Source organism: Haliotis cracherodii, unplaced genomic scaffold (assembly GCF_022045235.1).
Source record: "Haliotis cracherodii isolate W230 unplaced genomic scaffold, xgHalCrac1.p SCAF_19, whole genome shotgun sequence".
NCBI lineage: Eukaryota > Metazoa > Mollusca > Gastropoda > Lepetellida > Haliotidae > Haliotis > Haliotis cracherodii.
This window is the reverse complement of record NW_027266274.1, coordinates 14,967,430-14,990,577: the sequence shown is the minus strand read 5'-3', so window position 1 is coordinate 14,990,577 and position 23,148 is coordinate 14,967,430. Positions and strand designations below refer to the sequence as shown.

The 23,148-nt window shown below is 41.4% G+C and overlaps 1 protein-coding gene across 1 annotated transcript; it reads right to left on the bottom strand.

Annotated features, from left to right (window-relative positions):
- Window positions 1-10,938: 10,938 nt before the first annotated feature.
- LOC139466787 (uncharacterized) lies at window positions 10,939-22,260 on the bottom strand. The gene is made up of 12 exons (XM_071248473.1): window positions 22,192-22,260; window positions 21,469-21,543; window positions 20,598-20,873; window positions 19,442-19,630; window positions 18,533-18,724; window positions 15,662-15,862; window positions 14,803-14,988; window positions 14,038-14,178; window positions 13,327-13,655; window positions 12,482-12,587; window positions 12,077-12,162; window positions 10,939-11,421 (listed from the first exon to the last, which is right to left on the bottom strand). The coding sequence occupies exons 2-12, from the start codon at window positions 21,536-21,538 to the stop codon at window positions 11,383-11,385; spliced, it is 1,815 nt and encodes a 604-aa protein (XP_071104574.1). The 5' UTR covers window positions 21,539-21,543; window positions 22,192-22,260; the 3' UTR covers window positions 10,939-11,382.
- Between the last annotated feature and the right edge of the window lie 888 nt (window positions 22,261-23,148).

Sequence of the window (23,148 nt, the reverse complement as noted above, 5' to 3'; positions counted from 1 at the left end):
CACCCAGCAATATTCCAGCTATATGACGGCGGTCTGTAAAATAATCGAGTCTGGACCAGACAATCCAGTGATTAATATCATGAGCATCGATCCACGCAATTGGGATCGATGACATGCATCAACCAAGTCAGAGAGCCTGACCACCCGATCACTGCAGATGAAGGCTGTCGTGCTAACTTCTACTGTGAGGATGTTTGTCCAACTCCCTACATTGCTCGAGGTAAGGTGTGGTACAATTGGGGAAGAAGTCAGAGTTAACAATGTACGACTACGGACACATTGTTAGACAATATGAACAAAAAATACTCTTCTTTATAGAATAAACATGGCAGTAGTATTCTATTCCTCGTCAAATTTGTTTGTTTGTTTGTTTCTTGTTTAACGCCGCACTCAGCAATATTCCAGCTATATGACGGCGGTCTGTAAAATAATCGAGTCTGGACCAGACAATCCAGTGATTAATATCATGAGCATCGATCCACGCAATTGGGATCGATGACATGCATCAACCAAGTCAGAGAGCCTGACCATCCGATCCCGTTAGTCGCCTTTTACGACAAGCATAGTCGCCTTTTGCGGTGTGTAAGGGTTGCTCAAGACCTATTCCACCCCGGAATCTTCACGGGTAGTAGATTTCTGGTGATGACAATAAGTAAAGATACTCGTCTAAAGACGGTTTTGTCACCAACCGATCAAGCGTTAAGTGATACAGGATAATCACAGAAATGTGGGTGTGTGGGTGTGACACTATGCGGAAAGGAATTATGTATTCTTTATTACTCAAGAGGGGTGGCTAGTGTTCAGTTTCGTTAGCCGAGTAACGACAGCAGAAGAATAAGATTAGACGTAACAGGATCACTTTGTAAGCGTCCCACATCCGTGTCAAACCACGGTCAACTGAATGCTAACAATAGTCACGATCTGACAAACACACAGTAAAAAACAGCCTTTATTGAATCTGTGATCTTATCTTTATTCTGGAAAGAAAAGGGGCGGCCGGGTTACCTAGTGGTTAAAGCGTTCGCTTGCACGCCGAAGACCCGGATTCGATTCCCGCTATGGGTACAATGTGTGAAGCTCATTTCTGGTGTCCCCCGCCGTGATATTACTGGAGTTTTGATAAAAGCGGCGTTAAACTATATTCAATCACTGTAAAGAAAACATAAAGGTGTGGAAGCATTTCCCGGGTTTTAAAACTATTTACAGTAAACTACGGTTATAACGAACTCAAGGAGACTACTAATTTTAGTTCGTTATAACCGTAGTTCGATATAATTACATATATAGCATGAAAAGTAAGTTCGTTATATCCGTCAGTTCGTTATAAGCGTGTTCGTTACAACCGTAGTTTACTGTATATACAAAGACTTGCCAATAAAGAGGTGTGGAGAACCAAAGTGGATCAACATCAATGCCCAAGAGATTAAAGATTATCATTGACGCACAATTTTCTCATCTTCACGGGAGCATTAACCGTGAGTGAGTGAGTTGATGTTTAACATCGCTTTTTACAGTATTTATCACGGCGTGTCAGCCTGCTGTGTGAGGAACTCCCGTAGTGAGGCAGGTGTCAGGTGTCACCACTTTGGTGAAACCCACAAAGACGGGTAACGGGTATGGTGCTCACAAACCTGGAACAGAAAATCGAGCACTTGTTTCTGATGTGTTCAAGGAACGCAACGCTGCACAGGAAAGTGCGGCGCTTTAGACAACTTGTTGGCCACCGTGCACTCCTCACAGCCCCACCCCTCAACTAACCGTGAGCACAACCTACATAATTGAGTCTTTCAATTGCCGTGTGCTTGAGCGGGAGATGGACCCCGCTTTAAACAGTAATATGAGAGGAGAGTTCATCGTGACGACTGGTTCGTAAGTTTGAACAGGTGAAGGTGGCTTAACCTCACTGTGCCCTCACTCCAAATGTGGCTATAGTGGATTATAGGGGATTAAGAGACACAAATCACTTGATCGCTTGGTATAGTCTGTGTCATTGAAGTGAACCCTCTTCTGAGGTTGAACTCTGTTCCATTAGTGTCTAACTGTTGTTTGATGATAATAGCTGAACAGTTTTCTCATGTACATGATTAAATGCATAGGGATGATTAAACTTATATATGAGTGATTGATGTCAATCTTGGCTGAACATAATGTTGATATTTCATAAGAAATGAACAACTCGTGGTTGTTGTTTATCGTACAATAAAAGACTGCAGGGAGAATAAACCCCTCAGTTGCAGTTTGTACCCCAAGCGAGCAACACCTCCCAAGCCAGCACAGAGCATTGCCTGATAGCCAGCCAAGGAGAACTCCAACATCGGTAATTATCACGTCATCCTTTCAGCCTTATTCACATACTCTTACAATCACTCTCACCGTTTGTTTGTTTGTTGTTTAACGCCGAACCTAGCAGTGTTCCAGCTACAGGACAGCGGTTTGAAAATAAACGAGTCTTGGCCAGACAATCAGTTGCAGTTTGTACTCCCAGCGAGCAACACTTCCCAAGCCAGCACAGAGCATTGCCTGATAGCCAGCCAAGGAAACTCCATCATCGGTAATTATCACGTTATCCTTATTCACATACTCTTAAAATCACTCTCACCGAATTAATCATAAAACCCCTAAATCCTTAAAAAACAACAACACTAAATAACCAACACCTTATCCTACCCAATCTCCCTAACACAGCTCGCACTCATTTCTACTCACACCCACGCCCACCACTCAAACACACCCTTTGACCCAACTCCTAAAAGCAAAAAACACCTAATCCCCCCTTCTCCTAAACACAACGCTCGCTCTTTCCTACTCACCACCCACGCCCACCACTCACATACCTCCACTCCTTCGACTAAATATCTCTGAATCCCCGCTTTCCACTTGTCTCACCTTATCCCAGCCTTCCAGAATCAAACTTAATCTTCAATAAATAATCCATTTCCCAAACCCTCCTACTAAAACCAACAACAAATAACCACCGCAACCTCCTCCGCCTCCTAAACACAAATCACCAAGTAAAAACAACAAACCAACTCACCTCCCCAAAACCACCACCACTCACCACAACACACGCTCTCCAACACAACACCCAAACAATATGACTGACACCCGCAACGCCACACTCGCAGACATTCCAGCTCCTTACTCACCCACGCCTGCGGAAGCGCACAACACTTCTGGGAGGTCACTCGAAAACATCGTCCCGACCGAGTATGGCGAAAACACGACATACACCACCCCAACCAAACCAGCTAACTCGCCACCACAAAACACCAAAAAACGCAAACTCGACACATCCACTCCACCTCCATCGCCAACACCCTCCCCGGCCGCCTTCCTCACCACCTTCGCCCTCTACTTCTTCTCAGCAGGCTCAGGCACCACTCTCTCACTAGAACTTTCGGCAGACAAAATAGGACTTTGGTTCAAAAGACAAAAAATAAATTACAACAATATTAAAAAAGCCAACAAAGGATACCAGATAATCTTTCCTAACCGAGAATCTTACAACGCAGCAAATAAAATAACTCAAATATTCCACGTCACGGTAATCAAACAAACACCTAATTGGCAACAATATACACGAGGCGTAATAAGGGTTAACCCAAGGGAAACAACTGAGGACTTACAATTATACTCTCTAGAAGCTAACATAAACCAAGACCAAAACCCTCAACCCCTAATCACCAGCACGCGCAGAATAACCTCAACTAGAAACGGAAAAACGGTCCCAACCTCCATTGTCATAATCAACTTTAAAAAAACCGCTAAATTCCCTGAAGCCCCCAAACACATATCCTTCGGAGCCCACACAAACTTAGAAGTCAAACCCTATATAAAGCAGGTTAAGCAATGTTCAAAGTGCCTCAAATACAACCACACTGCTTCCCAATGCACCTACCCTAAAACTAAATGTAAAAAATGCGCACAAACAGACTGCCCAGGCACATGCACACCCTGGTGCATCCACTGCAAATCCACCCAACACACTTCACTTTCAAACCAATGCCCACACAGACACACACTCACCCAGCAGGCCAACAAACACATAAACATAGAAACGGCTAAAATCCAAACACGAAAATTTGCTACACCTGCATCTAAACCACTCCTCCCTACACCACACCCAAACACCATCCCACAAACAAACACCACACCCATAACCGACAGCTCTGTCTGGGACCCCTACCGAGAAACCGCACCCACCTCACACACACAAGCAGCCACTCAACCAACCACGAACCCTCCCAAAACATCAACCCCCGCATGCAAAACAAACCTCAAAATGACCACCACAACACGACCCTCATCCAAGCACCCTACAGCCCATATGGCAACAACGCTCTCCCACAAGCAAGCACAACAACAAAACACAAACACTAAGAAAACATCAGCTACACCCATCCCGCCAACACCTTCACAACCCTCCACATCACATGCCTCCCCCATGGAAACTCAACCAGCTAAACCTAATCCAACCCATGACGAAGATTTCTCCACTACTGAGGAAACAATAGACACTACTCCAACTAAAACAAACCAAACTTCCCAACCAGCCAACACCCCAAACCTAAATAACCTCACCTTACTCCTAGCATATATGCATAGTCAAAACTCACCAAAAGCTAGTGAGGTGAAATTGGGTTTAACGTCGCGTCCAAGATTATTGCACTTATATAGCGACGTGCATGCACGTGTATGTGTGTGTGTGGCTGCTTGTACTAGTCCGGACTGATGCCGATTTATAGTGCTAGCTCACTGAGATACCATGCCGCAGTTTAACATGAATACCCCACTCAGACACAGTATACTGACTCCGAGCCGACCAGTCCTTGTTTTAGCCCTTTAATGCCGAGCGCCAGACAGGGTAACAACAAGTACAATCTTTTAACGTCTTTTTGTATGACGCGGCCCGGGATCGAACCCTGGACCTTCCGCTCTCCGGGCGGACGCTCTACCACAGGACCATGGAGGCGGTCCAAAAGCTAGTATGGAATCCTTCCACAAAGTAGCTTTCAATCTAAAATTAACCGATCTTCCCTTCTTCCTCTTTAACCTCCATCTAAAAGAACTCACCGAATAAAATAAAAACTAAAAACTAAATCACCAATCACCCGAACCCAATATTCGAAGGACTAAATATTTTTCAGTGGAACGCCAACGGACTCACCTCCCACGGCCATGAACTAAAAACTAAATTTAAACTAAATAAAGGCCCTCACATTGCTTGTATACAGGAAACCAAATTCTCAAAAAAATCGAAATTCACACTACCTAACTACAACTCAGTTAGAACTGACAGAGCTAAACCGAAAACAAGAAGAGCCGCAGGAGGACTAATCATATTTATCAGGGAAGATATAAATTACGAAGAAATAAAAATAGACACGCCAAACCTAGAAGCCAACGGCATTAAAATCACATTAAATAACCGAAACATAAACATCATAAATATTTACCACTGGGCGGAACAAAAAGTCCAACCTGAGGATCTAAACAAACTACTCAAAATAAGCGATAAATCTACTATATTCCTAGGAGACTTTAACGCTCACCATCCTACATGGAGCATAGATGATAAAATAGATACTCATGGCAAATTAATCTCCGAATGGATAGAAACAAACGACCTAGTACTCCTTAATAGCAACCAACCCACGAGGTACGATAAGATAAACCAAAAAATGTCGGCTATCGACCTAACCATATGCACCGCAGATCTAGCCCAAAGCACTCAATGGGAAGTGCACGACGTCCCGCTAGGTAGCGACCACTTCCCCATAAACATAACCATAGGAAATACAAACGTACCAATCCAAACAGAAAACCAAGAACCAAAATTCCATTACAACAAAGCTAACTGGGACCAATTCCAAGATATCTGCAACGAAGCTAACTTAAACGAAATAGAAAATAATGATCCAGAAACCTATTGTAAAAACCTAACAGACTATATAATAAACGCAGCCAAAACCTCCATCCCCTTCAAAGTATCTAAGACAGGCAAACGACGGTACCATGGTGGAATGAGGAAATAGAACAGACTAGACGAAAACGTAAATCAGCCTTCAATAAAGCAAAACGCGACTACAAATATTTAAACATAGCCCACGAACTAAACCACCAGGTTCAAAAACTAGTCCAAATAGCCAAAAGTAGAGACTGGAAAAAATTCTGCGAAGGTATAAATAACCGTACAGATGCCAGAACGGTCTGGCGCAAAATCCACGCCATTAGAGGCTTAAAACGACATAAAAAAAACCCTAACATTAACAACTCAACCAACCCCGCCCAAAAAGCAAACAATCTCGCCAACCACTTTTCGGCCGTTAGCAGTAACAGCAACTTCAGCCAAAAATTCCAAGATAAACTTAAAACAGAAAACAAACCCACAAAAGAACCAAACAATAACAATCTAGAAATAAATCAACCCTACACAATGGAGGAGCTCCTCTACGTAATCCAAAACAGGAAAAAGGGCACAGCCCCAGGATTAGACCTAACCTCTTACCAAATAATTAAAAAACTCCCCCTAAAACTGCTCCAGGCACTACTCAAACTATACAATCTCATCTACCTAAACGGACAGGTTCCTACACCCTGGAAACAGGCCCTAGTCATACCAATCCCTAAACCTAATAAACCAGCTAATCAAGCTAACTCATATAGACCAATATCCCTAACTTCAAACTTATGTAAAGTAATGGAATCAATGGCTAAAAATAGATTACAACATTACTTAACCCAAAATAACACCATAAACCCAGATCAAAGCGGTTTCACTCCTGGCCGCTCAACCCTAGATAACCTCGCCCGACTAGAACAAGATATTAAGACAGGACAACTAAATAAACAATATACCACAGGCATCTTCTTAGACTTCTCTAAAGCTTTCGACATGGTATGGCACGATGGGCTAATACAAAAACTTAAAAAAATAGGACTCAAAGGTCAGATAATAAACTACATCCAGGACTTCCTAAACAATCGTAAAATAACCGTGTGTATAGACCAAACTCTATCGGACCAATGTCCCCTAGAAAATGGCACTCCACAGGGCAGTATCCTCAGCCCCACCCTCTTCAATATAATGATAAACGATCTATTCGAGGGTCTATCCCCTAAAGTAAACACATCAAAATTCGCGGATGATGGAGCCATCTGGATCCGCACTAAAAGCATGAAAATGGCCACAAATCTACTCCAAAAATCTCTTAATAAAATACAACAATGGGCTGACAAATGGGGCTTCTCCCTTAACTCAGAAAAAACAACAGGAATAGTATTCAAACATAAAAACATGAAACCCGCCTCCCCAATCCTCCAGCTAAACAACCAAACAATCAAATTTCAAAAACAAACCAAATTCTTAGGACTTATTTTCGATGAACATCTCACCTGGGATGCTCACATCCAAAACCTAACAACTAAATGCAGTAAAGACCTAAACACCCTAAGATGCCTAACTGGCTCTAACTGGGGAGCCTCCAAAGATACTCTCCTCTCTCTCTACATATCCCTAATTAGATCAAAACTAGACTACGGCTGCGCCATATACAACACCCTAAACAACTCTCTATCCAAAAAACTTGACTCAATACAATATCAGGCTCTCAAACTCATTACACGCACCCAACATGGCACCTCCTACACCTCACTTCAGGCCTTAACAGGAGAAATGCCACTAAGTCTACGCAGGGAACAGCTAAGCTTAAATTTCTGGGCCGCGTCCCAATCAAACCCTCTCATCCAAAACTTAATAAACCAAAACATCAGCCCTAAAAACCAAGCTCTAGCTCGTAAACACCCCTTACTTACCCCAATATCCCAAAGAATAACAAACTACCTAAATGAACACCAAATTAAAAATCTTAAACAAAACTGCAAACAATCAAATATCTTCACCCCTAAACTTAAAATACCCAAAATAGACACAACACTAGCTAGCCAAATAAATAAACAAACCGACCCAAACATAGCTAAAACTACCACACTAGCATACATACACAAAAATTGGCCAAATTGGTGTCACATTTACACGGACGGATCCTCAGATCCGACCTCCAAACACACGGGTTTCGGAGTCCATACCACACAACCAACTAAAACCACACAATCCTTCCGACTCCCAAATAACCAATCAATATTCACGGCCGAACTAATGGGCATGGCCTCAGCCCTCCACAATCAAGAATCCAAAAACAACCAAAAAATCCTAATACTTACTGACTCCCTAAGTGGACTACAAGCCCTCCAAAACAAAAATACCAAAAACCGACCTAAATTAATAAATCAAATACTTAAAAGCTCCAACGACCTAACAAAAGCAGGCAAACAAATAACCTTCTTGTGGATACCCGCCCACGTAGGAATATACGGTAATGAAAACGCCGATAAAGCAGCTAAACTATCCCTTAAAATCCCAGAAATAAGCTTAAACTTACCCATCTCAAAAACAGAAATTAAAAGTGTAAACAAACAAAAAATCACAAAAAAATGGCATAACCTATATCTAAACTCAAATAGCAAAATCAAAAGAGTGCTCAGCAAACCACTAACCAAACCAAAAATTCTCCATCCATCAAAAAAAATCGACAGAGTAATCACTAAACTCCAAACAGGACACACCAACCTAAATAACCACCTAAAAAATTTTAAAAAACACACTACAGGTAACTGCCCACACTGCAAACAACCAGAAACCCCAGAACACGCACTCATCCACTGCACACACTACCTAACACATCGAACCGCATTACAAACCACCCTCAATCTAAACAAGGCTCTCACTCTAGAAGCAATACTAAACCCACAAAATAAACTAGAAAACTTCAAGGCCTTAGGCGTATTCTTAATAAAAACGGAACTAATAAAACGCATCTAAAACCATAATAACCTACCAAATCAAAATCACATAAACAAACAATCATCCACCATACCCAGCTCCCTTAGTTCTCCTCCCCAACCCCATCAGCATCTATTCCAAATCTCAAAATTCCCAAATTCTATATAAGCAACCCCTAAAGCCCCCTCTTGGGTTGCACAGACCACCCTCGCCCCTTTCGGAAACACATTAAATGGCCTGGCCGGGCCCGTGTGCGAAATACGCATCAGTCGGAAAGCGCACGTTAAATCTCCAAAGTAAGTAAGTAAGTAAGTAAGGAATAAACCCCTCGCGGCTGCGCCTCCTATGTCTTATTTTCCCTGCAGTCTTTTATTGTAGGATATACAACTCCAACTCGTCGTCTATTTCTAAAATCTAATAATGAAGACACCCGGTGTTCGTGAAAAGGCAAGCGTGTCCTCTTCCACAAAAGATACCCGTCACAAGCACAAGGTCATGCAGTGGTCAGTCAATACTGCATCTAAAAAAGCCACGGTAACATATGGTACAAGTGGATATCATTTGTCCCTGGTGCGTCCCATTTGGACATTTTCTTCACATGTCGAAAATAAGGACTATTAAAAGCTTTGCTGATGCATTGAATGATCAAACAACTTTACAGCAAGAGTTGTCTGACGCTCATTGAACTCTAAGGAAGTGAGTGAGTGAGTGAGTGAGTGAATATGGTTTAACGCCGCTTTTAGCAATATTCCAGCAATATCACGGCGGGGGACACCAGAAATGGGCTTCACACATTGTACCCATGTCGGGAATCGAACCCGGGTCTTCGGCGTGACGAGCGAACGCTTTAACCACCAGGCTACCCGACCGCCCCCTCTAAGGAAGAGCATGCTCGATTGTACCTCAAAACGCTTTAGCGTCTTTAACCATCTACTTACCAATATTGTTATATGGCAGTGTATTGTACTGTTTAACAGTGATTGTATTTGTGTTACATCGTTTTTGGTTGAGATTCGGTAGACGCTCATTGCATTGTATTTGGACAGTGACCAGTCGTCAGGAAATTACTATATTTAGATGCTTGTGTAAACTTCCGGTCCGGTATACCGCGGACGGTGATAGTATGTTATTGAAATGTCTTTTATGTTCTAGTCCCGATGGATTGGGGAGGGCACTGTGTGGAACATTCCAGTGGCTGGGTATGTTGTATATAAGGGGACATTAGCGTCCTTACGGATCACTCACGCATTTCATCGATTCAGTAACAGCTTTCATGTGAGGATCGCTCATTATCCCTGTTTTCCTGCCTTGCCCATCTGGGGAGCTTGACCACTTCACCGGGTGAATATACATTAATATCACTGACTTTCGCTTTCACCACTATTTTTGTGTTTTGATACTGACCACTGCTATCATATTATTTATTTCAATTGAATATTGCACTACCACTCTAATGTGTACTGCCATTGTAAGTGCAACGCAGTAATTTGCATTGATGTGTAAACCTTGTTAAGTTTTGTAATACATTTGTTGATTGTAAACCACTTACTGCTTGTTTGTTGGTTTCACACTGGGTTCTTTGTGTACAGATTTCTGGGTTAACATATGTTTCAATTTGAGAAAAAGACACGTAACAATATCGAATCCCAAACAATCGAATACAGGTAAAGAACAATCAATATTTAAAATTGTTCCTTAACTGTCAGTCTTCTGGCTCAAAATTGATGTAGCTTCCAATATAAATCAACCCATATTTTCTCCAAGTTGAAAAGATAGTTGTCTCTCCCAGTTGAAACACTATAATCTTCCAAGAGGTATATGTCCTTGAAGTAGAAGATGGAATCGACAAAGAACCTTCACTCACGAATCGCTAAAAAATAACAATAATGGTAACAGGTCTTTGCTAATTAATATTTTGGGTGAGGCGGAGTTTGTTCTTGTGACAATAATAATTTACAGTGAACCTAAAATGACACACGACGAATTCTTTTAATATTTTTATTAATGTTTTTCTCGACAGATACACTCAACATGTACATCGAATACATTTACAGTATGTACAAATATGTATATTATTTCCAGATTACTTCGCTCTTATTTAATGATTTATCAGTTGTGTTTTAATTAATTTTCACGGAAATGTGTACCACAATAAAAATGAGTGAGTTTCTTTTAATGTTGATTTGATGAGTATTTCAGTCCAATTACATTGTGTCGTTTTAATACAGGAGGAAAGTCCTAAGAAGATCCAGTTCGCTGATATCTACCACTTCGGTAAACCCTACGTTAAGAGCTGATACAAAGAGGAAGATATCGACTTGATTCAGCCATTCGAACTCCAGATGAAAAACGTTGAAATTGCCGTCTTATTACTTAGCTATCCTTAAATTCCATATGTGTTGTGGAGAAATCGAAAAAAAGTTGTATTGAAGATCGTTAAATGCGATGGTAGCATCTTCTGCATCAATCTCATATACTCAGATCATGTGGGATTCAGGAAGGCACAATATGTCTATGGGTACGTGGTGCTTCCAGCTGCTTCAGATGAGATTGCCAGGAACACATTTGTATATTGACACCTGCAATAAAGAATTAATATGTAATACGTGTGAAAAATCCTAAAAAAACGGATAGATAGTGTATGGTATAAAATTAAATCAGTGTGACAAAACACTCTCCGTATTATGAAGAAATTCTGAAAGAGTCCATTTAACAATTCCGACAATATAAAAACTACTACTACTACTACTATTACTACTACTACTATTACTACTACGACTACTTGTGACATATATTGGCAAAAGCATATGCATACATATACGTACATCAATGCATATAACAATCAATTTGGACCAAGTCAATTCAAATCCTTCGGGAAGTTTCAAAGTGTCGAAAGCATGTTTATTTTCATGTTCTTACCAAGCGTGGAAAGAATTAATTGGCATCCGTTGAACATTACAGCAAATATATTTACATCTGGAACAGAGGTGGGCATGGTACGTTCCTATAAATATATTCCGAAGATGCTGAAGCTGTCCAAAGGATACCAATGATCTCAATGTGTGGGTGAACATACCATCAATATACCTACAGTATCTATGAACCTACCATGCCAACATCTACAATGTCCATCATTATAACGACAGTAAATATGAACGTACCATGCCAATATCCTCAGTGTCTAAGAAGTTAGGAATAGCTTGTTTTAATCTAATACATTATTTATGAACCTACCATGTCTACGTCGCCAACAAAAGCTGTACTGGAGGTCCCATCAGATCCTATAGTGAGACCACACGCCATGATGCTCACGTCAGGGGCTGAAAAGTGGCAAATGAATCCTTTTCAAAACCCAAATTATATAGGAGGAATGGGAATTTTAAAAGCCTACCACAAAGCATGACATACGAATATTACAACAGAAATATAAATCCAAAACGCCAACCCCAGAGAATTTTAAGTCTATCTGCCGAAGAAGATTCCATTAGTAATGAAAGGCAAAATAGTGAGGAAAATTTATGAATGGGATTACTGAATCTTAATGGTGACACCAGAGTCAGCATGTCCTGCCCTACGGGTGGCCGTTCATAATATTTGAAATTGATATCAAATCGAGACATATTCAATGACTGGACTTACCATGCAACTGTGAAATGTATTTGACGTTGTCGCTCTCAATCACACCGATCAGATAGTTGTCTTTATACAGCACGCTCACTGTCTTCAGCTGGCTTCTAGGAATTCCCTAATCGGGAAAACACGTTTTGCTATATTCGTACATTAGTGGAGTGGTGTGACAATGGCCCTGTATGGCACATAGGATCTTCATAATCTAAAACAATAGCAACACTCAAAGAAAGTATGATCGTATGAATTAGAACTAGATGTTGCTGTTTAAGACACAGGCATGTTTTGGATTGATAACAACCAACACTAAATGCATATGGTAACGTTAAAACGTATCGCAAAGGCTGATTGTTTAAGTTTTGAAGGAAGCAGGTTTGAAAATTTGAACAAAAGCAAATCTGATTATCCTAGGAGCTGTAGATAAGGAGAGTACAAACATAACGTAATGAAATCATCTTGGTCACACGCTCATGCTCAGAATAGAATATCTCCTGAATTTGGAAACATAGGTCTTATCGCTCATTCAAGCCATTCGTGTGCACTTGGACCAGAATGAAAAGACTAGCAAAGTGTAAGACAGGAAAAGAGGCTACTTGTCACTAATTGAACATGTGTCATAATATTCATTACAAGTTTTCTGCAAATGTAAAATTTGACTTTCCAGTGGGACGAAGCAGTCCCTTACCTCCTGTGTCCTTCGACTTCAAAGTGGTTTTGAACATTATTTTAAGTTATATCATGACGTTTCATCTTGAGAGGAAAGAGTCTTTATTGTGTATGGAGCTGGTAGACGATATGTAAGTGGATACGGGCGCGTCTACGGAATGGAAGCCAGTTATCATTCAGTTGTGCCTTACCTGTGTTGACATGAACATCCTCGAGACGTGTCCGTACCACGACACTGTTTCAAACTGTATGCCGGCGTCATCAGCTACGACGAGTAATGTGTTGCCTTCTTTACAATCACTGCTGCTTGCAAGAACTCGACGTCCAGTAACAGCTGCTGATTCCCGGAATGTCAGCTTCAGAACAGGACACTCGGTCGATTTTACCTTGACGTCGAGATTCATGAGACTGTTCTGGAGGAAGCGAGCCATGCCACCAGATACGACAACGTTGCTCACATTCAACCAAGATGGCATTGCTGTTGAAGTGAAGCTTTCTTCATTACTTGCAACGCAGGTATCTGAAATATGTGTGGTTGGACCAATCATATATGTAGGCTTAATATCGCAATGGGAACAAACATGATTATGATCGAAAAGTCTTATTATGACAAAGACAAATACCTGATTCTGGGCACAGAGCGTGCCATGCAAATCTATACCTTTGAGATTGAAAAAATGAAGAAAAAGGGTTATTTGATTTTATCACTGTTGATACACATTTCATGAATTTACTATTTTTCTCACCCTCATTGAACGTACATATCAGGCATAGGATTGCTCTTTCTGATATTTTCAATTCTCTTTATATACGAAGACATAAGCCAAAACCAAACAGCAGATTTTAGTATTGAGAATATCACTATGACAGTATGGTACTGAGAACAGGGTGGAATTGTGTACCTTGAGCTGTCTCAACACAACCGCAATCCAGGAGGTCGAATGCCGTTCTCGATGCACACGTGGCCTGTTGCCATCCAAGGTTGCCGACGAAGAAGTTATATTCTGTCGGATTGTTCCAGCTCGGCCGCTTATCACATACCTCTGTAAAAATCGTACTTAAATGTCAATGTTCACGAAAACGTGCGCTAAAATAGTCAAGTATATATCAACCATTTGATCTTCTAAACAGACAATTGGATGACGTTAAATGTTCTTGAAAATAAATAATGGCCGCTTCTAACGGACAATGCCAATACTTCTTCACATCGTGGACTCACAAGTGGAAAATTTTACTAAGATGCTAAAATGCAATATAATGAAAACTGGTGTTGGTAATGCTTCTACTGATGCCTCTGTGTACACGGGGAGTTGTGACTGTATGAAAGAACATTTGCAGCCATACAAGCAAACACTACAACATGTCAATAGGACTAATTTATTGACCCCAACTTCGGAGTGTCGGAGTATATGCTTACTCCTTCATCAGGTGATCAGGAACGTTGTGTTCCTCACAAGAAAGAAGTTGACATCCATAAATTCTCTTCCTTATGTGTAACACTTCTAAATGTCTATCAAAGACTTAGTAGGACTACTTGACTAGGAACAGAATCCTACTGCCATGTTTATTCTATAAAGAAGAGTATTTTCTGTTCATATTGTCTAACAATGTGTCTGTAGTCGTACATTGTTAACTCTGACTTCTTCCCCAATTGTACCACACCTTACCTCGAGCAATGTAGGGAGTTGGACAAACATCCTCACAGTAGAAGTTAGCACGACAGCCTTCATCTGCAGTGAAACTGAACCCCTTGGGGCAACATCTGGCCTCAGTCCTGTTCTGACCACACTTCCAGTATGACCTGCAACTCCCCTCCATCTTGTAATTTGCCTTACACGCACCTGTGCACTTCTCTGAAAATGAATCAGAGGTATGCTGATCAATTGCTATCCCTCTGGGTTTCTAATCCTTCTTCTGGATGTGCATACATAAGGGACAAAACGTTTCCATGATTATATGAAACATGTGGTACAAGTCAAGAAAGGAACTTGCATCAACATGTTTTGTCACTGTTGCTTCAAATACGGAAATGGCTGAAACCCTCGACATGAAACCATGAATCCGTTTAAAAGCTTTATAGTGGACTCTGCGTCTTGCAAAGATTTCTTATGATCATGGAAGGAGTTTGGTCACGTATATTAAACATAAACCCATTATTAAAGAGTTAGAGGGGTTTTTTTATATCTCGGCCCAACATTTCTGTCGTAGATGACTCAGTATAGATAATTGTTCCTGAGGTTATGATGAAACTCAGTGACTTCAGTCACCATCTGAAACATCAACACAGTTCAAGTAAAAATAAAACGTCAATGCAAGAGAATAACCAGCCTCGACTTTCTGCCGGATATCAGCAGAAACAGATTCCACTTGGCATAAAGGGTCAACTAGCTTAGAAAATGATATGAATAGACTACTAAAAATCAGCGATAACACATCATTCACCCCGATAATAACACATGTTAATGATCCATGAATTATACAGGATATACTTTACAAATACAGTGGTAACATTGGCCTATACTTTACCCAGAGGACAGGAAACCTTCCAGGATGCAACACATCTGAAGGTAACTTGGTTCCAGTAGTAGCCAAAGGGACAGCTTCTGTAAACACCGAGGACGTTACCATTGGGGTTGTAGAAGCACATAATGTACTTGTCACAGTCAGTGGGATGGTAGCGGTAGCCGACTTCCGAACTCCTCACAACATCATTGCAAATCCCCGAACCTGTCATCAAAGTTGCAATGGCTATAGGCATAGTTAAATCATACATACTGGTTTCGCAACAAATATTATCGGACAATGTGCCTTGGTCAAGAGTTCCCTTGGTCCAGTTGTCCATTCTACGTTTCCAACTCTACCATTAGCGTGTGCTTATGAATCACTACCAAATATTTATCATATCAGGTGTGAAGAATAAGTTATACATGTTTGAAGTAAATTGCTGGGCAAAAGAATCAGTATACACCTCACGTTTAACAGTGGCTAAAATGAAACAAACAAGAAATGATTTTTCGATGGAGATGTACATGTATTTGATACAGGTATCATAGTTGTGTTTTGGAGACCGTATTCAGTCTAGTTACATTTATACAACGCTTGTAAGCGTTTGGTCAAATCCAATTTGCAAGGGTACACATTAATTTTCCCAGCAGTTATTTAGATAGAGTCTGTAAGAACAAACTAACTGACATGTTATTATTGGGTTCCAACCATTAATGTGGAGAGGCACTACATTACTACAAGCGCGAGCGCCCTCGGAAGGCTGACAGAACGAATCAGATTTGCGCTTCTGAGTGAATTGCGACCTTTAGAGTGACAGCCAAATTTTAAAAAGCATCATCGTTGAGGATTTCATTTTTGGGCAAACACTTATTGTTCTCTCCCAGAATTGAAGTTTGAATTCAGCTCAACGCCAACATGCTTTGTATTCTTCACCACTGGCTTCTTCTTTCCATATAATTGTATGTGACATGGGACGTCTCTTGATGCAAGGAATGGCATCACTCAGCTCTTGGATGGGGAAAAGGTGAAGCGTAGATTATTTATGTATAATTGGCAGATTATCGAGGAGATTTTGTTGAGCAAACTTCTTTGGTTAACACCTCTCTCAAGGTTGAACCAATGAGACTGGGTGTTGTTAGCCAATCAGTGTTTCCATTCAGAGTAAAGGTTCTTATCCTCCATGTTGCGGTAGGTAGTTCTTTAAGTTTCCAGAATGTAACTGGCACCAAATGTTTTGCTGCTGTCTAAGAAAACCACCTTCTGTGTGTTTCCCGTCTTAGTAGTGTTGAACTGTTTCTTGGAGTATCAAGGAAGCATGGAGAGATGAAAGGCCTTTCTGAAATCCGCATTGGTGTGGATCCGGGAAGTATTTGCAGTTAAATTCTGGAACCATTTCATATGGTGAGATGACCGCTAGAAGAGCTTCTTATATTTGAACAATTAGAACATTACTTAATAATATATCCAGTGGTCAAGATTCGGTTGAAGAACTCTGATGGGTACATGCAGAACCCGCCATACTTCAATTGTTCATAACACAAGCCATAAAGTCCTGCTGCCTTGTCTGTCAGGGAATTGCACAAGGCTTCGGACTCTTTGATAGATGTGAGTCGTGTACATCGTGATCATGGGATCGTTGATCGTCTTACCACATATGGTGAGTCATAGCATTGCAGATCTCTTTAGGGTCCATTGTCAGTTTATCACCCATGAAGATTTATGTAATGTAACACTGACCAGAAACCTTCTGATAAAACATCATAGAGTTTCTAGAGGTTACTGAAGTGAATGTTTTCAAAGTCTTTTGCAGACTTGACAAGGATTAACTGTGTTGTGGAAGGGACTTGGTTATGTTTGTACATTATTCCCATCGGGGGCATGGGTGGCCCTGTCGTCAAAGACGCCGCATTTAGCTGTGCAGAGTTGTGTTCCTTGGGCACGCCAGAAACCTATGATTGTGGGTTCGAATCCCGGTTCTCCCCGATCTTTTTTCTAGGTTTGTCAGCACCATACCCGTGCTCGTGGGTTTCACCGAAGTGGGAAACGTCTGAGACCTGCATCACTTCGGGCTTTCCTCCCACATTAAGCTGACACGCCGTGATATGACTGGACTACTGTTAAAAGCGGCGTTAAACACAACCCACTCACTCACTCACATTATGCCCATCGCTAGTACTTCACGGGTATACACAGATTTCCCCCATCACACGCAAATACATACAATCATGTCACTGAAGCATATTAGTACAAACCCGTAACGATTCCAGGGCCAGGGTAGAACAGGTCTACAGCAATCCATGCTTGCCGTAAAAGGCGATTATGCTTGTCGTAAAAGGCGACTAACGGAATCGGGTGGTCAGACTCGCTGACTTGATTGATGCATCGAATCGATCCCAATTGCGTGGCTCAATGCTCATGCTGTCAATCACTGGATTGTGTGGTCCAGACTTGATTATTTTACAGACCGCCGTCATATAGCTGGAATATTGCTGAGTGCGGCGTTTAACAATAAACAAACATATTAGTACATATTATTGTTTGCAGCTTATGCCCATCGTCAGTTCTTCAGGTAAACACGAAGTCCGTCCATCACCCGTGAATTCATACAATCATATCACTGCCTGTTTCCAACCTGAGAGAAGAACTCAGACAAAAGAACGCTCAGTTTATATCGCACAAACGGCACTATTCCTCATGCAGTTCACACAAACCCACGGAATAGCGCTTATTTGACTTCCGTTAGTCATACACGGCCCCTCCATTGCTTGACTTAAAAGAAACTATGTAATCCTGTGTATTCACGGTTGATTGGGAGATGTTGTCTATACAAACCCTTGAAGTACTGACAATGACAATGTAACAGTTTGTGTTTCAGTAGATTTTAGAGCATACCTGGACAAGGGTTTATTTCACACAGGGTCTGTTTCTCCTCCTGGGTGTCCCCAGTACAGGGGGCGCCATTATTCTGGGGGATGGGGTTGTCACAGGCCCGTGCCCTCGTGGCGGTTGTCATGATGTTAGAACCACATGTCTGACTGCACTGGGCCACGTTCCACTGGCTCCACTCGCTGAACCCGCCGTTAACTGCGACACGAAAACATTCCTGTTTAACGCGACAATATTATAATCTTACCAGGAACCGGATTAAACAAAACAGCGAAACCTCGTTAACTCTCATGGGGCACGGGTGGCCCAGTCGTCTAAGGCGCCGCGATTCGCTGTGCAGAGTTGCGTCCCTTGGACACGCCAGAAACCTATGATTGTGGGTTCGAATCCCGGTTCACCCTGATTATGTTTCTAGGTTTGTCAGCACCATACCCGTGCTCGTGGGTTTCACCGAAGTGGTAAACGTCCGAGACCTGCATCACTTCGGGCTTTCCTCCCACATTAAGCTGGCACGCCGCGATATAACTGGAATACTGTTAAAAGCGGCGTTAAACCAAACTCACTCACTCACTCACATTAACGTGTACTGAACAACAAAAGTTAACTCTCACATAATCTTTCAAGGCTATGTAACTTTAGCCTCATAAACGATGCTTTCAAGATTATTACACTTATATAGCCACGTGCATGCACGAGTGTGAGGCTATTACTACTTGTCGAGACTAATACCGGTATTATTGTGCTACCCTAGTGAGATGATAAATGTGTCTCCGAATCTCTTATCATCAGCTGACCTTTTACTGTGATCTAGTGGATAGATTGTCTGCCTGGGGAACGGAAGGTCGGGGTTCAAAAGCAAATTATTGTAACGAACTGATTCGGTCGACTTCGTGGTTTGGAGGTTGTATATCTTACTTGGACAGGGACCCCGCACGCAGACCCGTGAAACTGTCTCGGTCAGTGGATCTGGGCAGATCTGTCCGCCGTATCGAGGCGCAGGGTTGTTGCAAAGGCGGGAACGTGTTAACGTTATCGTGCCGTTCCCGCAGGTGACGGAGCAGCTGGGATTGTTCCAGGGGTTCCACTCAGAAAGACCTCCATTAACTGCAATAAGAACGTTAGTTACTCAGGGGCATTCCTATTCGTATTTCTATCACGAAAACATGGAAGAAACGATACTGATACACATTATCACAAGCCTTGTTCCTTATTGTGGACTGGGGCGGTCGGGTAGCCTAGTGGTTAAAGCGTTCGCTCCTTACGCCGAAGACCCGGGTTCGATTGCCGACATGGGTACAATGTGTGAAGCCCATTTCTGGTGTCCCCCGCCGTGATATTGCTGGAATATTGCTAAAAGCGGCGTAAAACCATTCTCACTCTCTTATTTTGGACTGATTGAAAACAGTATTTAAACAAAAGACATTTTACAAACCGACACGAAATATCCCTTATTGATAAGATACTTTGTGCTATCTATTTCCTGGCGTCATGGAACCCTCTTCTGAGCTATTGTACAAGTCCTTTACAATATAATATAGCTAGTGTCCTGTATGCTACAATAATAATACTGATATGCAGCTGAAACTGACAAAATTTTGGTTCAGAGGAATAATTATCAACAGAGGGACAACAAACATAGAAAATGTAATGGTTACCCTTCTTTTCTGCCAATGAATATTATGTTACCTATGTTTACAACGCTAAACTAAAAGCTTGGCATTACAAGAATTTGTTGACTTACACTAACAAAGGAAGATTCATTTTACTGTTCATCATTCAGATAATACTGATTTTTATTAAAACTTAATATTGCCTGGGATGACATTAACTGCAATAAACTACGATCATAACGATTATGCTTTTAACGAACTGACGGATATAACGAACTTACTTTTTGGTCCCGACTATTTGCTGTAGTAATGCTGTAAATATGCATATAACGAACTATGGCTATAACAAACTAAAATTAGTGGTCCCTTTGAGTTCGTTATAACCGTAGTATACTTGAACAGCAATTGACAAAATAAAAAATAAAGTTTTGTGTTCCCTTGGTGTTCACAAAATATCATACCTGGTTCATGTACTGTAAGGAAGCCCGATTTGACAATTGCAGGGCTTACAAATGTGTTAAAATAAATATATGAAGCAGCATCGCCCGACACAGCGCCAGTGATGGTCAGTTGGTGCATGACGCCGGAAATGGACACCGAGTATCTTGCCATCCCTGTGACGGGAACTCCATTCTTGTACCAGAATCCTTGGGCGACGCCCGCGGCCATGGGCACTTGGAGCGTTACTGTGCCACCGACATACGTCTCCGGGCTGCCTTCCAGGGGTTGAATAGGGTCTGCAACATGTGACTTTGTTAATGTAGATAGATAATTTAAAGTTTGGTTATAGCAGTTTAAACAATATAATCGGGACGAATCTGAGATTCGAACTCACGCCCAGCTAAATCCGACCTGTCTGACGGCAATCAAAGTTTTAAGATATCAACTCCTTGAACTATTTTAGTTAGAATAGGAGGTATCTTTTTTACAAAACACAAACTGTCGGTGCCTTGATCATTCGCGGTCATGTCAGAAGATATCCGTGAAGATCCGGGGTAGAATAGGTCTTCATCAACCCATGCTTGCCGTGAAAGGCGACTATGTTTGTCGTAAGAGGCGACTAAGGGAATCGGGTTGTTTGGCTCGCTGACGTGATCGATGCATGTCATCGTATCCCAATTGCGTGGATCGATGCTCATGATGTCAATCACTGGATTGTCTTGTCCAGACTCGATTATTTACAAATCGCCGTCATATAGCTGTAATATTGCTCAGTGCGGCGTTAAACAACAACAAAAAAAGAAAAAAAACACAAAAAACGAACACACAACATGTTAAGGAACCAACAATTATTGTTAATGTGTTTGAGTAATATATGTCCCGAGTCTTTACCTTGCTGGAGAGAAGTTCCAACCAGCATCAGAAGCAGACCGCAAATAAATCCATAGCGTTCTGGAAACATGGTTTCTGGAATACAAATGTTATATAACACATCACCGGATTGACTGGTCCAGGCTCGAAACTATACAGGCGGCAGCGTTAAACAGTAAACAAATAAATCTTCTATTCATTTTGACATCTGAGCAGCGTACCTAGACTTACCAATTTTTGTTAGATATCAATAGAAATATCAAAAGCACCAAATACTACCAGCACCATACACAGCAGCAAAAACCGCTATTATCTAAATTTATCGACATAAATCATTGTAATAATGACAAACGCCCCGTGAAGATCCGGGGTAGAATAGGCCTTCAGCAACCCATGCTTGCTGTAAAAGGCGACTATGCTTGCCGTAAAAGGCGACTAACGGGATCGGGTGGTCAGGCTCGCTGACTTGGTTGATGCATGTCATCGATCCCAATTGCGCGGATCGATTTTCATGATATTAATCACTGGATTGTCTGGTCAGACTCGATTATTTACAGACCGCAGTCATATAGCTGGAATATTGCTGTGTGCGGCGTTAAACAACAAACAAAACAAACAAAACAAAAATAATGACAAACAAATAAAACAATTTATCAAATGATTTTCATGATTCAACTGTTACAGATATGTGAACTGACAATAGAAACATAACACAAGACAACGAAGGAAATATGTGCTACTTACTTGCGGGTACAGTCAAGACAGGGAAAACCTTCAACCCAATGCACAGCCTCGAGGACTGAATGTGTACGTACACTGTCGTTCACTCGGGAGCTTTTTATGCAACCGTCAATACACGGCTATTCACTTGTACTTTACCTTGTCATATACATATCTACAAAAGCTCTGGGAAACATTATGAATAACAAAAGAGAGGTTACCTCAATTGAGATTCAGTTTCGTCGATTCAAAATGATATTCTGGGCCACAAGGTCCTGGGATCTGGAAAAGGTTTAATAGATGTGTTTTGAATAAGCACGGCATTTTGCCTATCGCTTATATATACATACTTGCACATCGTGACACACTCAATTGAATGAAAGATCAGTGATCCATTCGTAAAGTGTCACAGGTATGCCCTTTACCCTCAATGGAATCTGTTTCGGCCGGTAAGCGAGATTTATTATTCTGTGGCAGTTTATTTCAGAGTTTAATGTCGGATATGTACTACGGGTATTGATCCTTTCTACCTCGCGTTCTGATTAGGAGACAATCTCTGCACTTGTACACAGCAGACGTAATTCATAAGTAACATACCGTTTTTATTAGTTTCAACAAAATCAGTACTGGTACTCTCGTGTCACGTTATTCTCTGGTTCATCGCTGATTGTCTGGTTTGTTCATATTCCCGAGGGTAAAGAGTTAACTGACTATAAAAGTCCAGTTTCCACCCTTGCCGAACTAGGCTGGTATTATGGAGTTACATTTTGATTGGACTAACAAGTCTATGCATAGTCCAATCAAAATCCCGCACCGAATTCGAAATCGAAATCCGGCTCGTAAACTGTCATGCAGATTTCGGTCGATTACAGGATTTTGCAAAGCCTGTGCCCTATGCCTATTCATGTTTTTAATCAAGGTGCTCACGTGATTTGATGCATTTTGCGATGTTAGACTCGGTTTATCAGAAAATAGATCTTG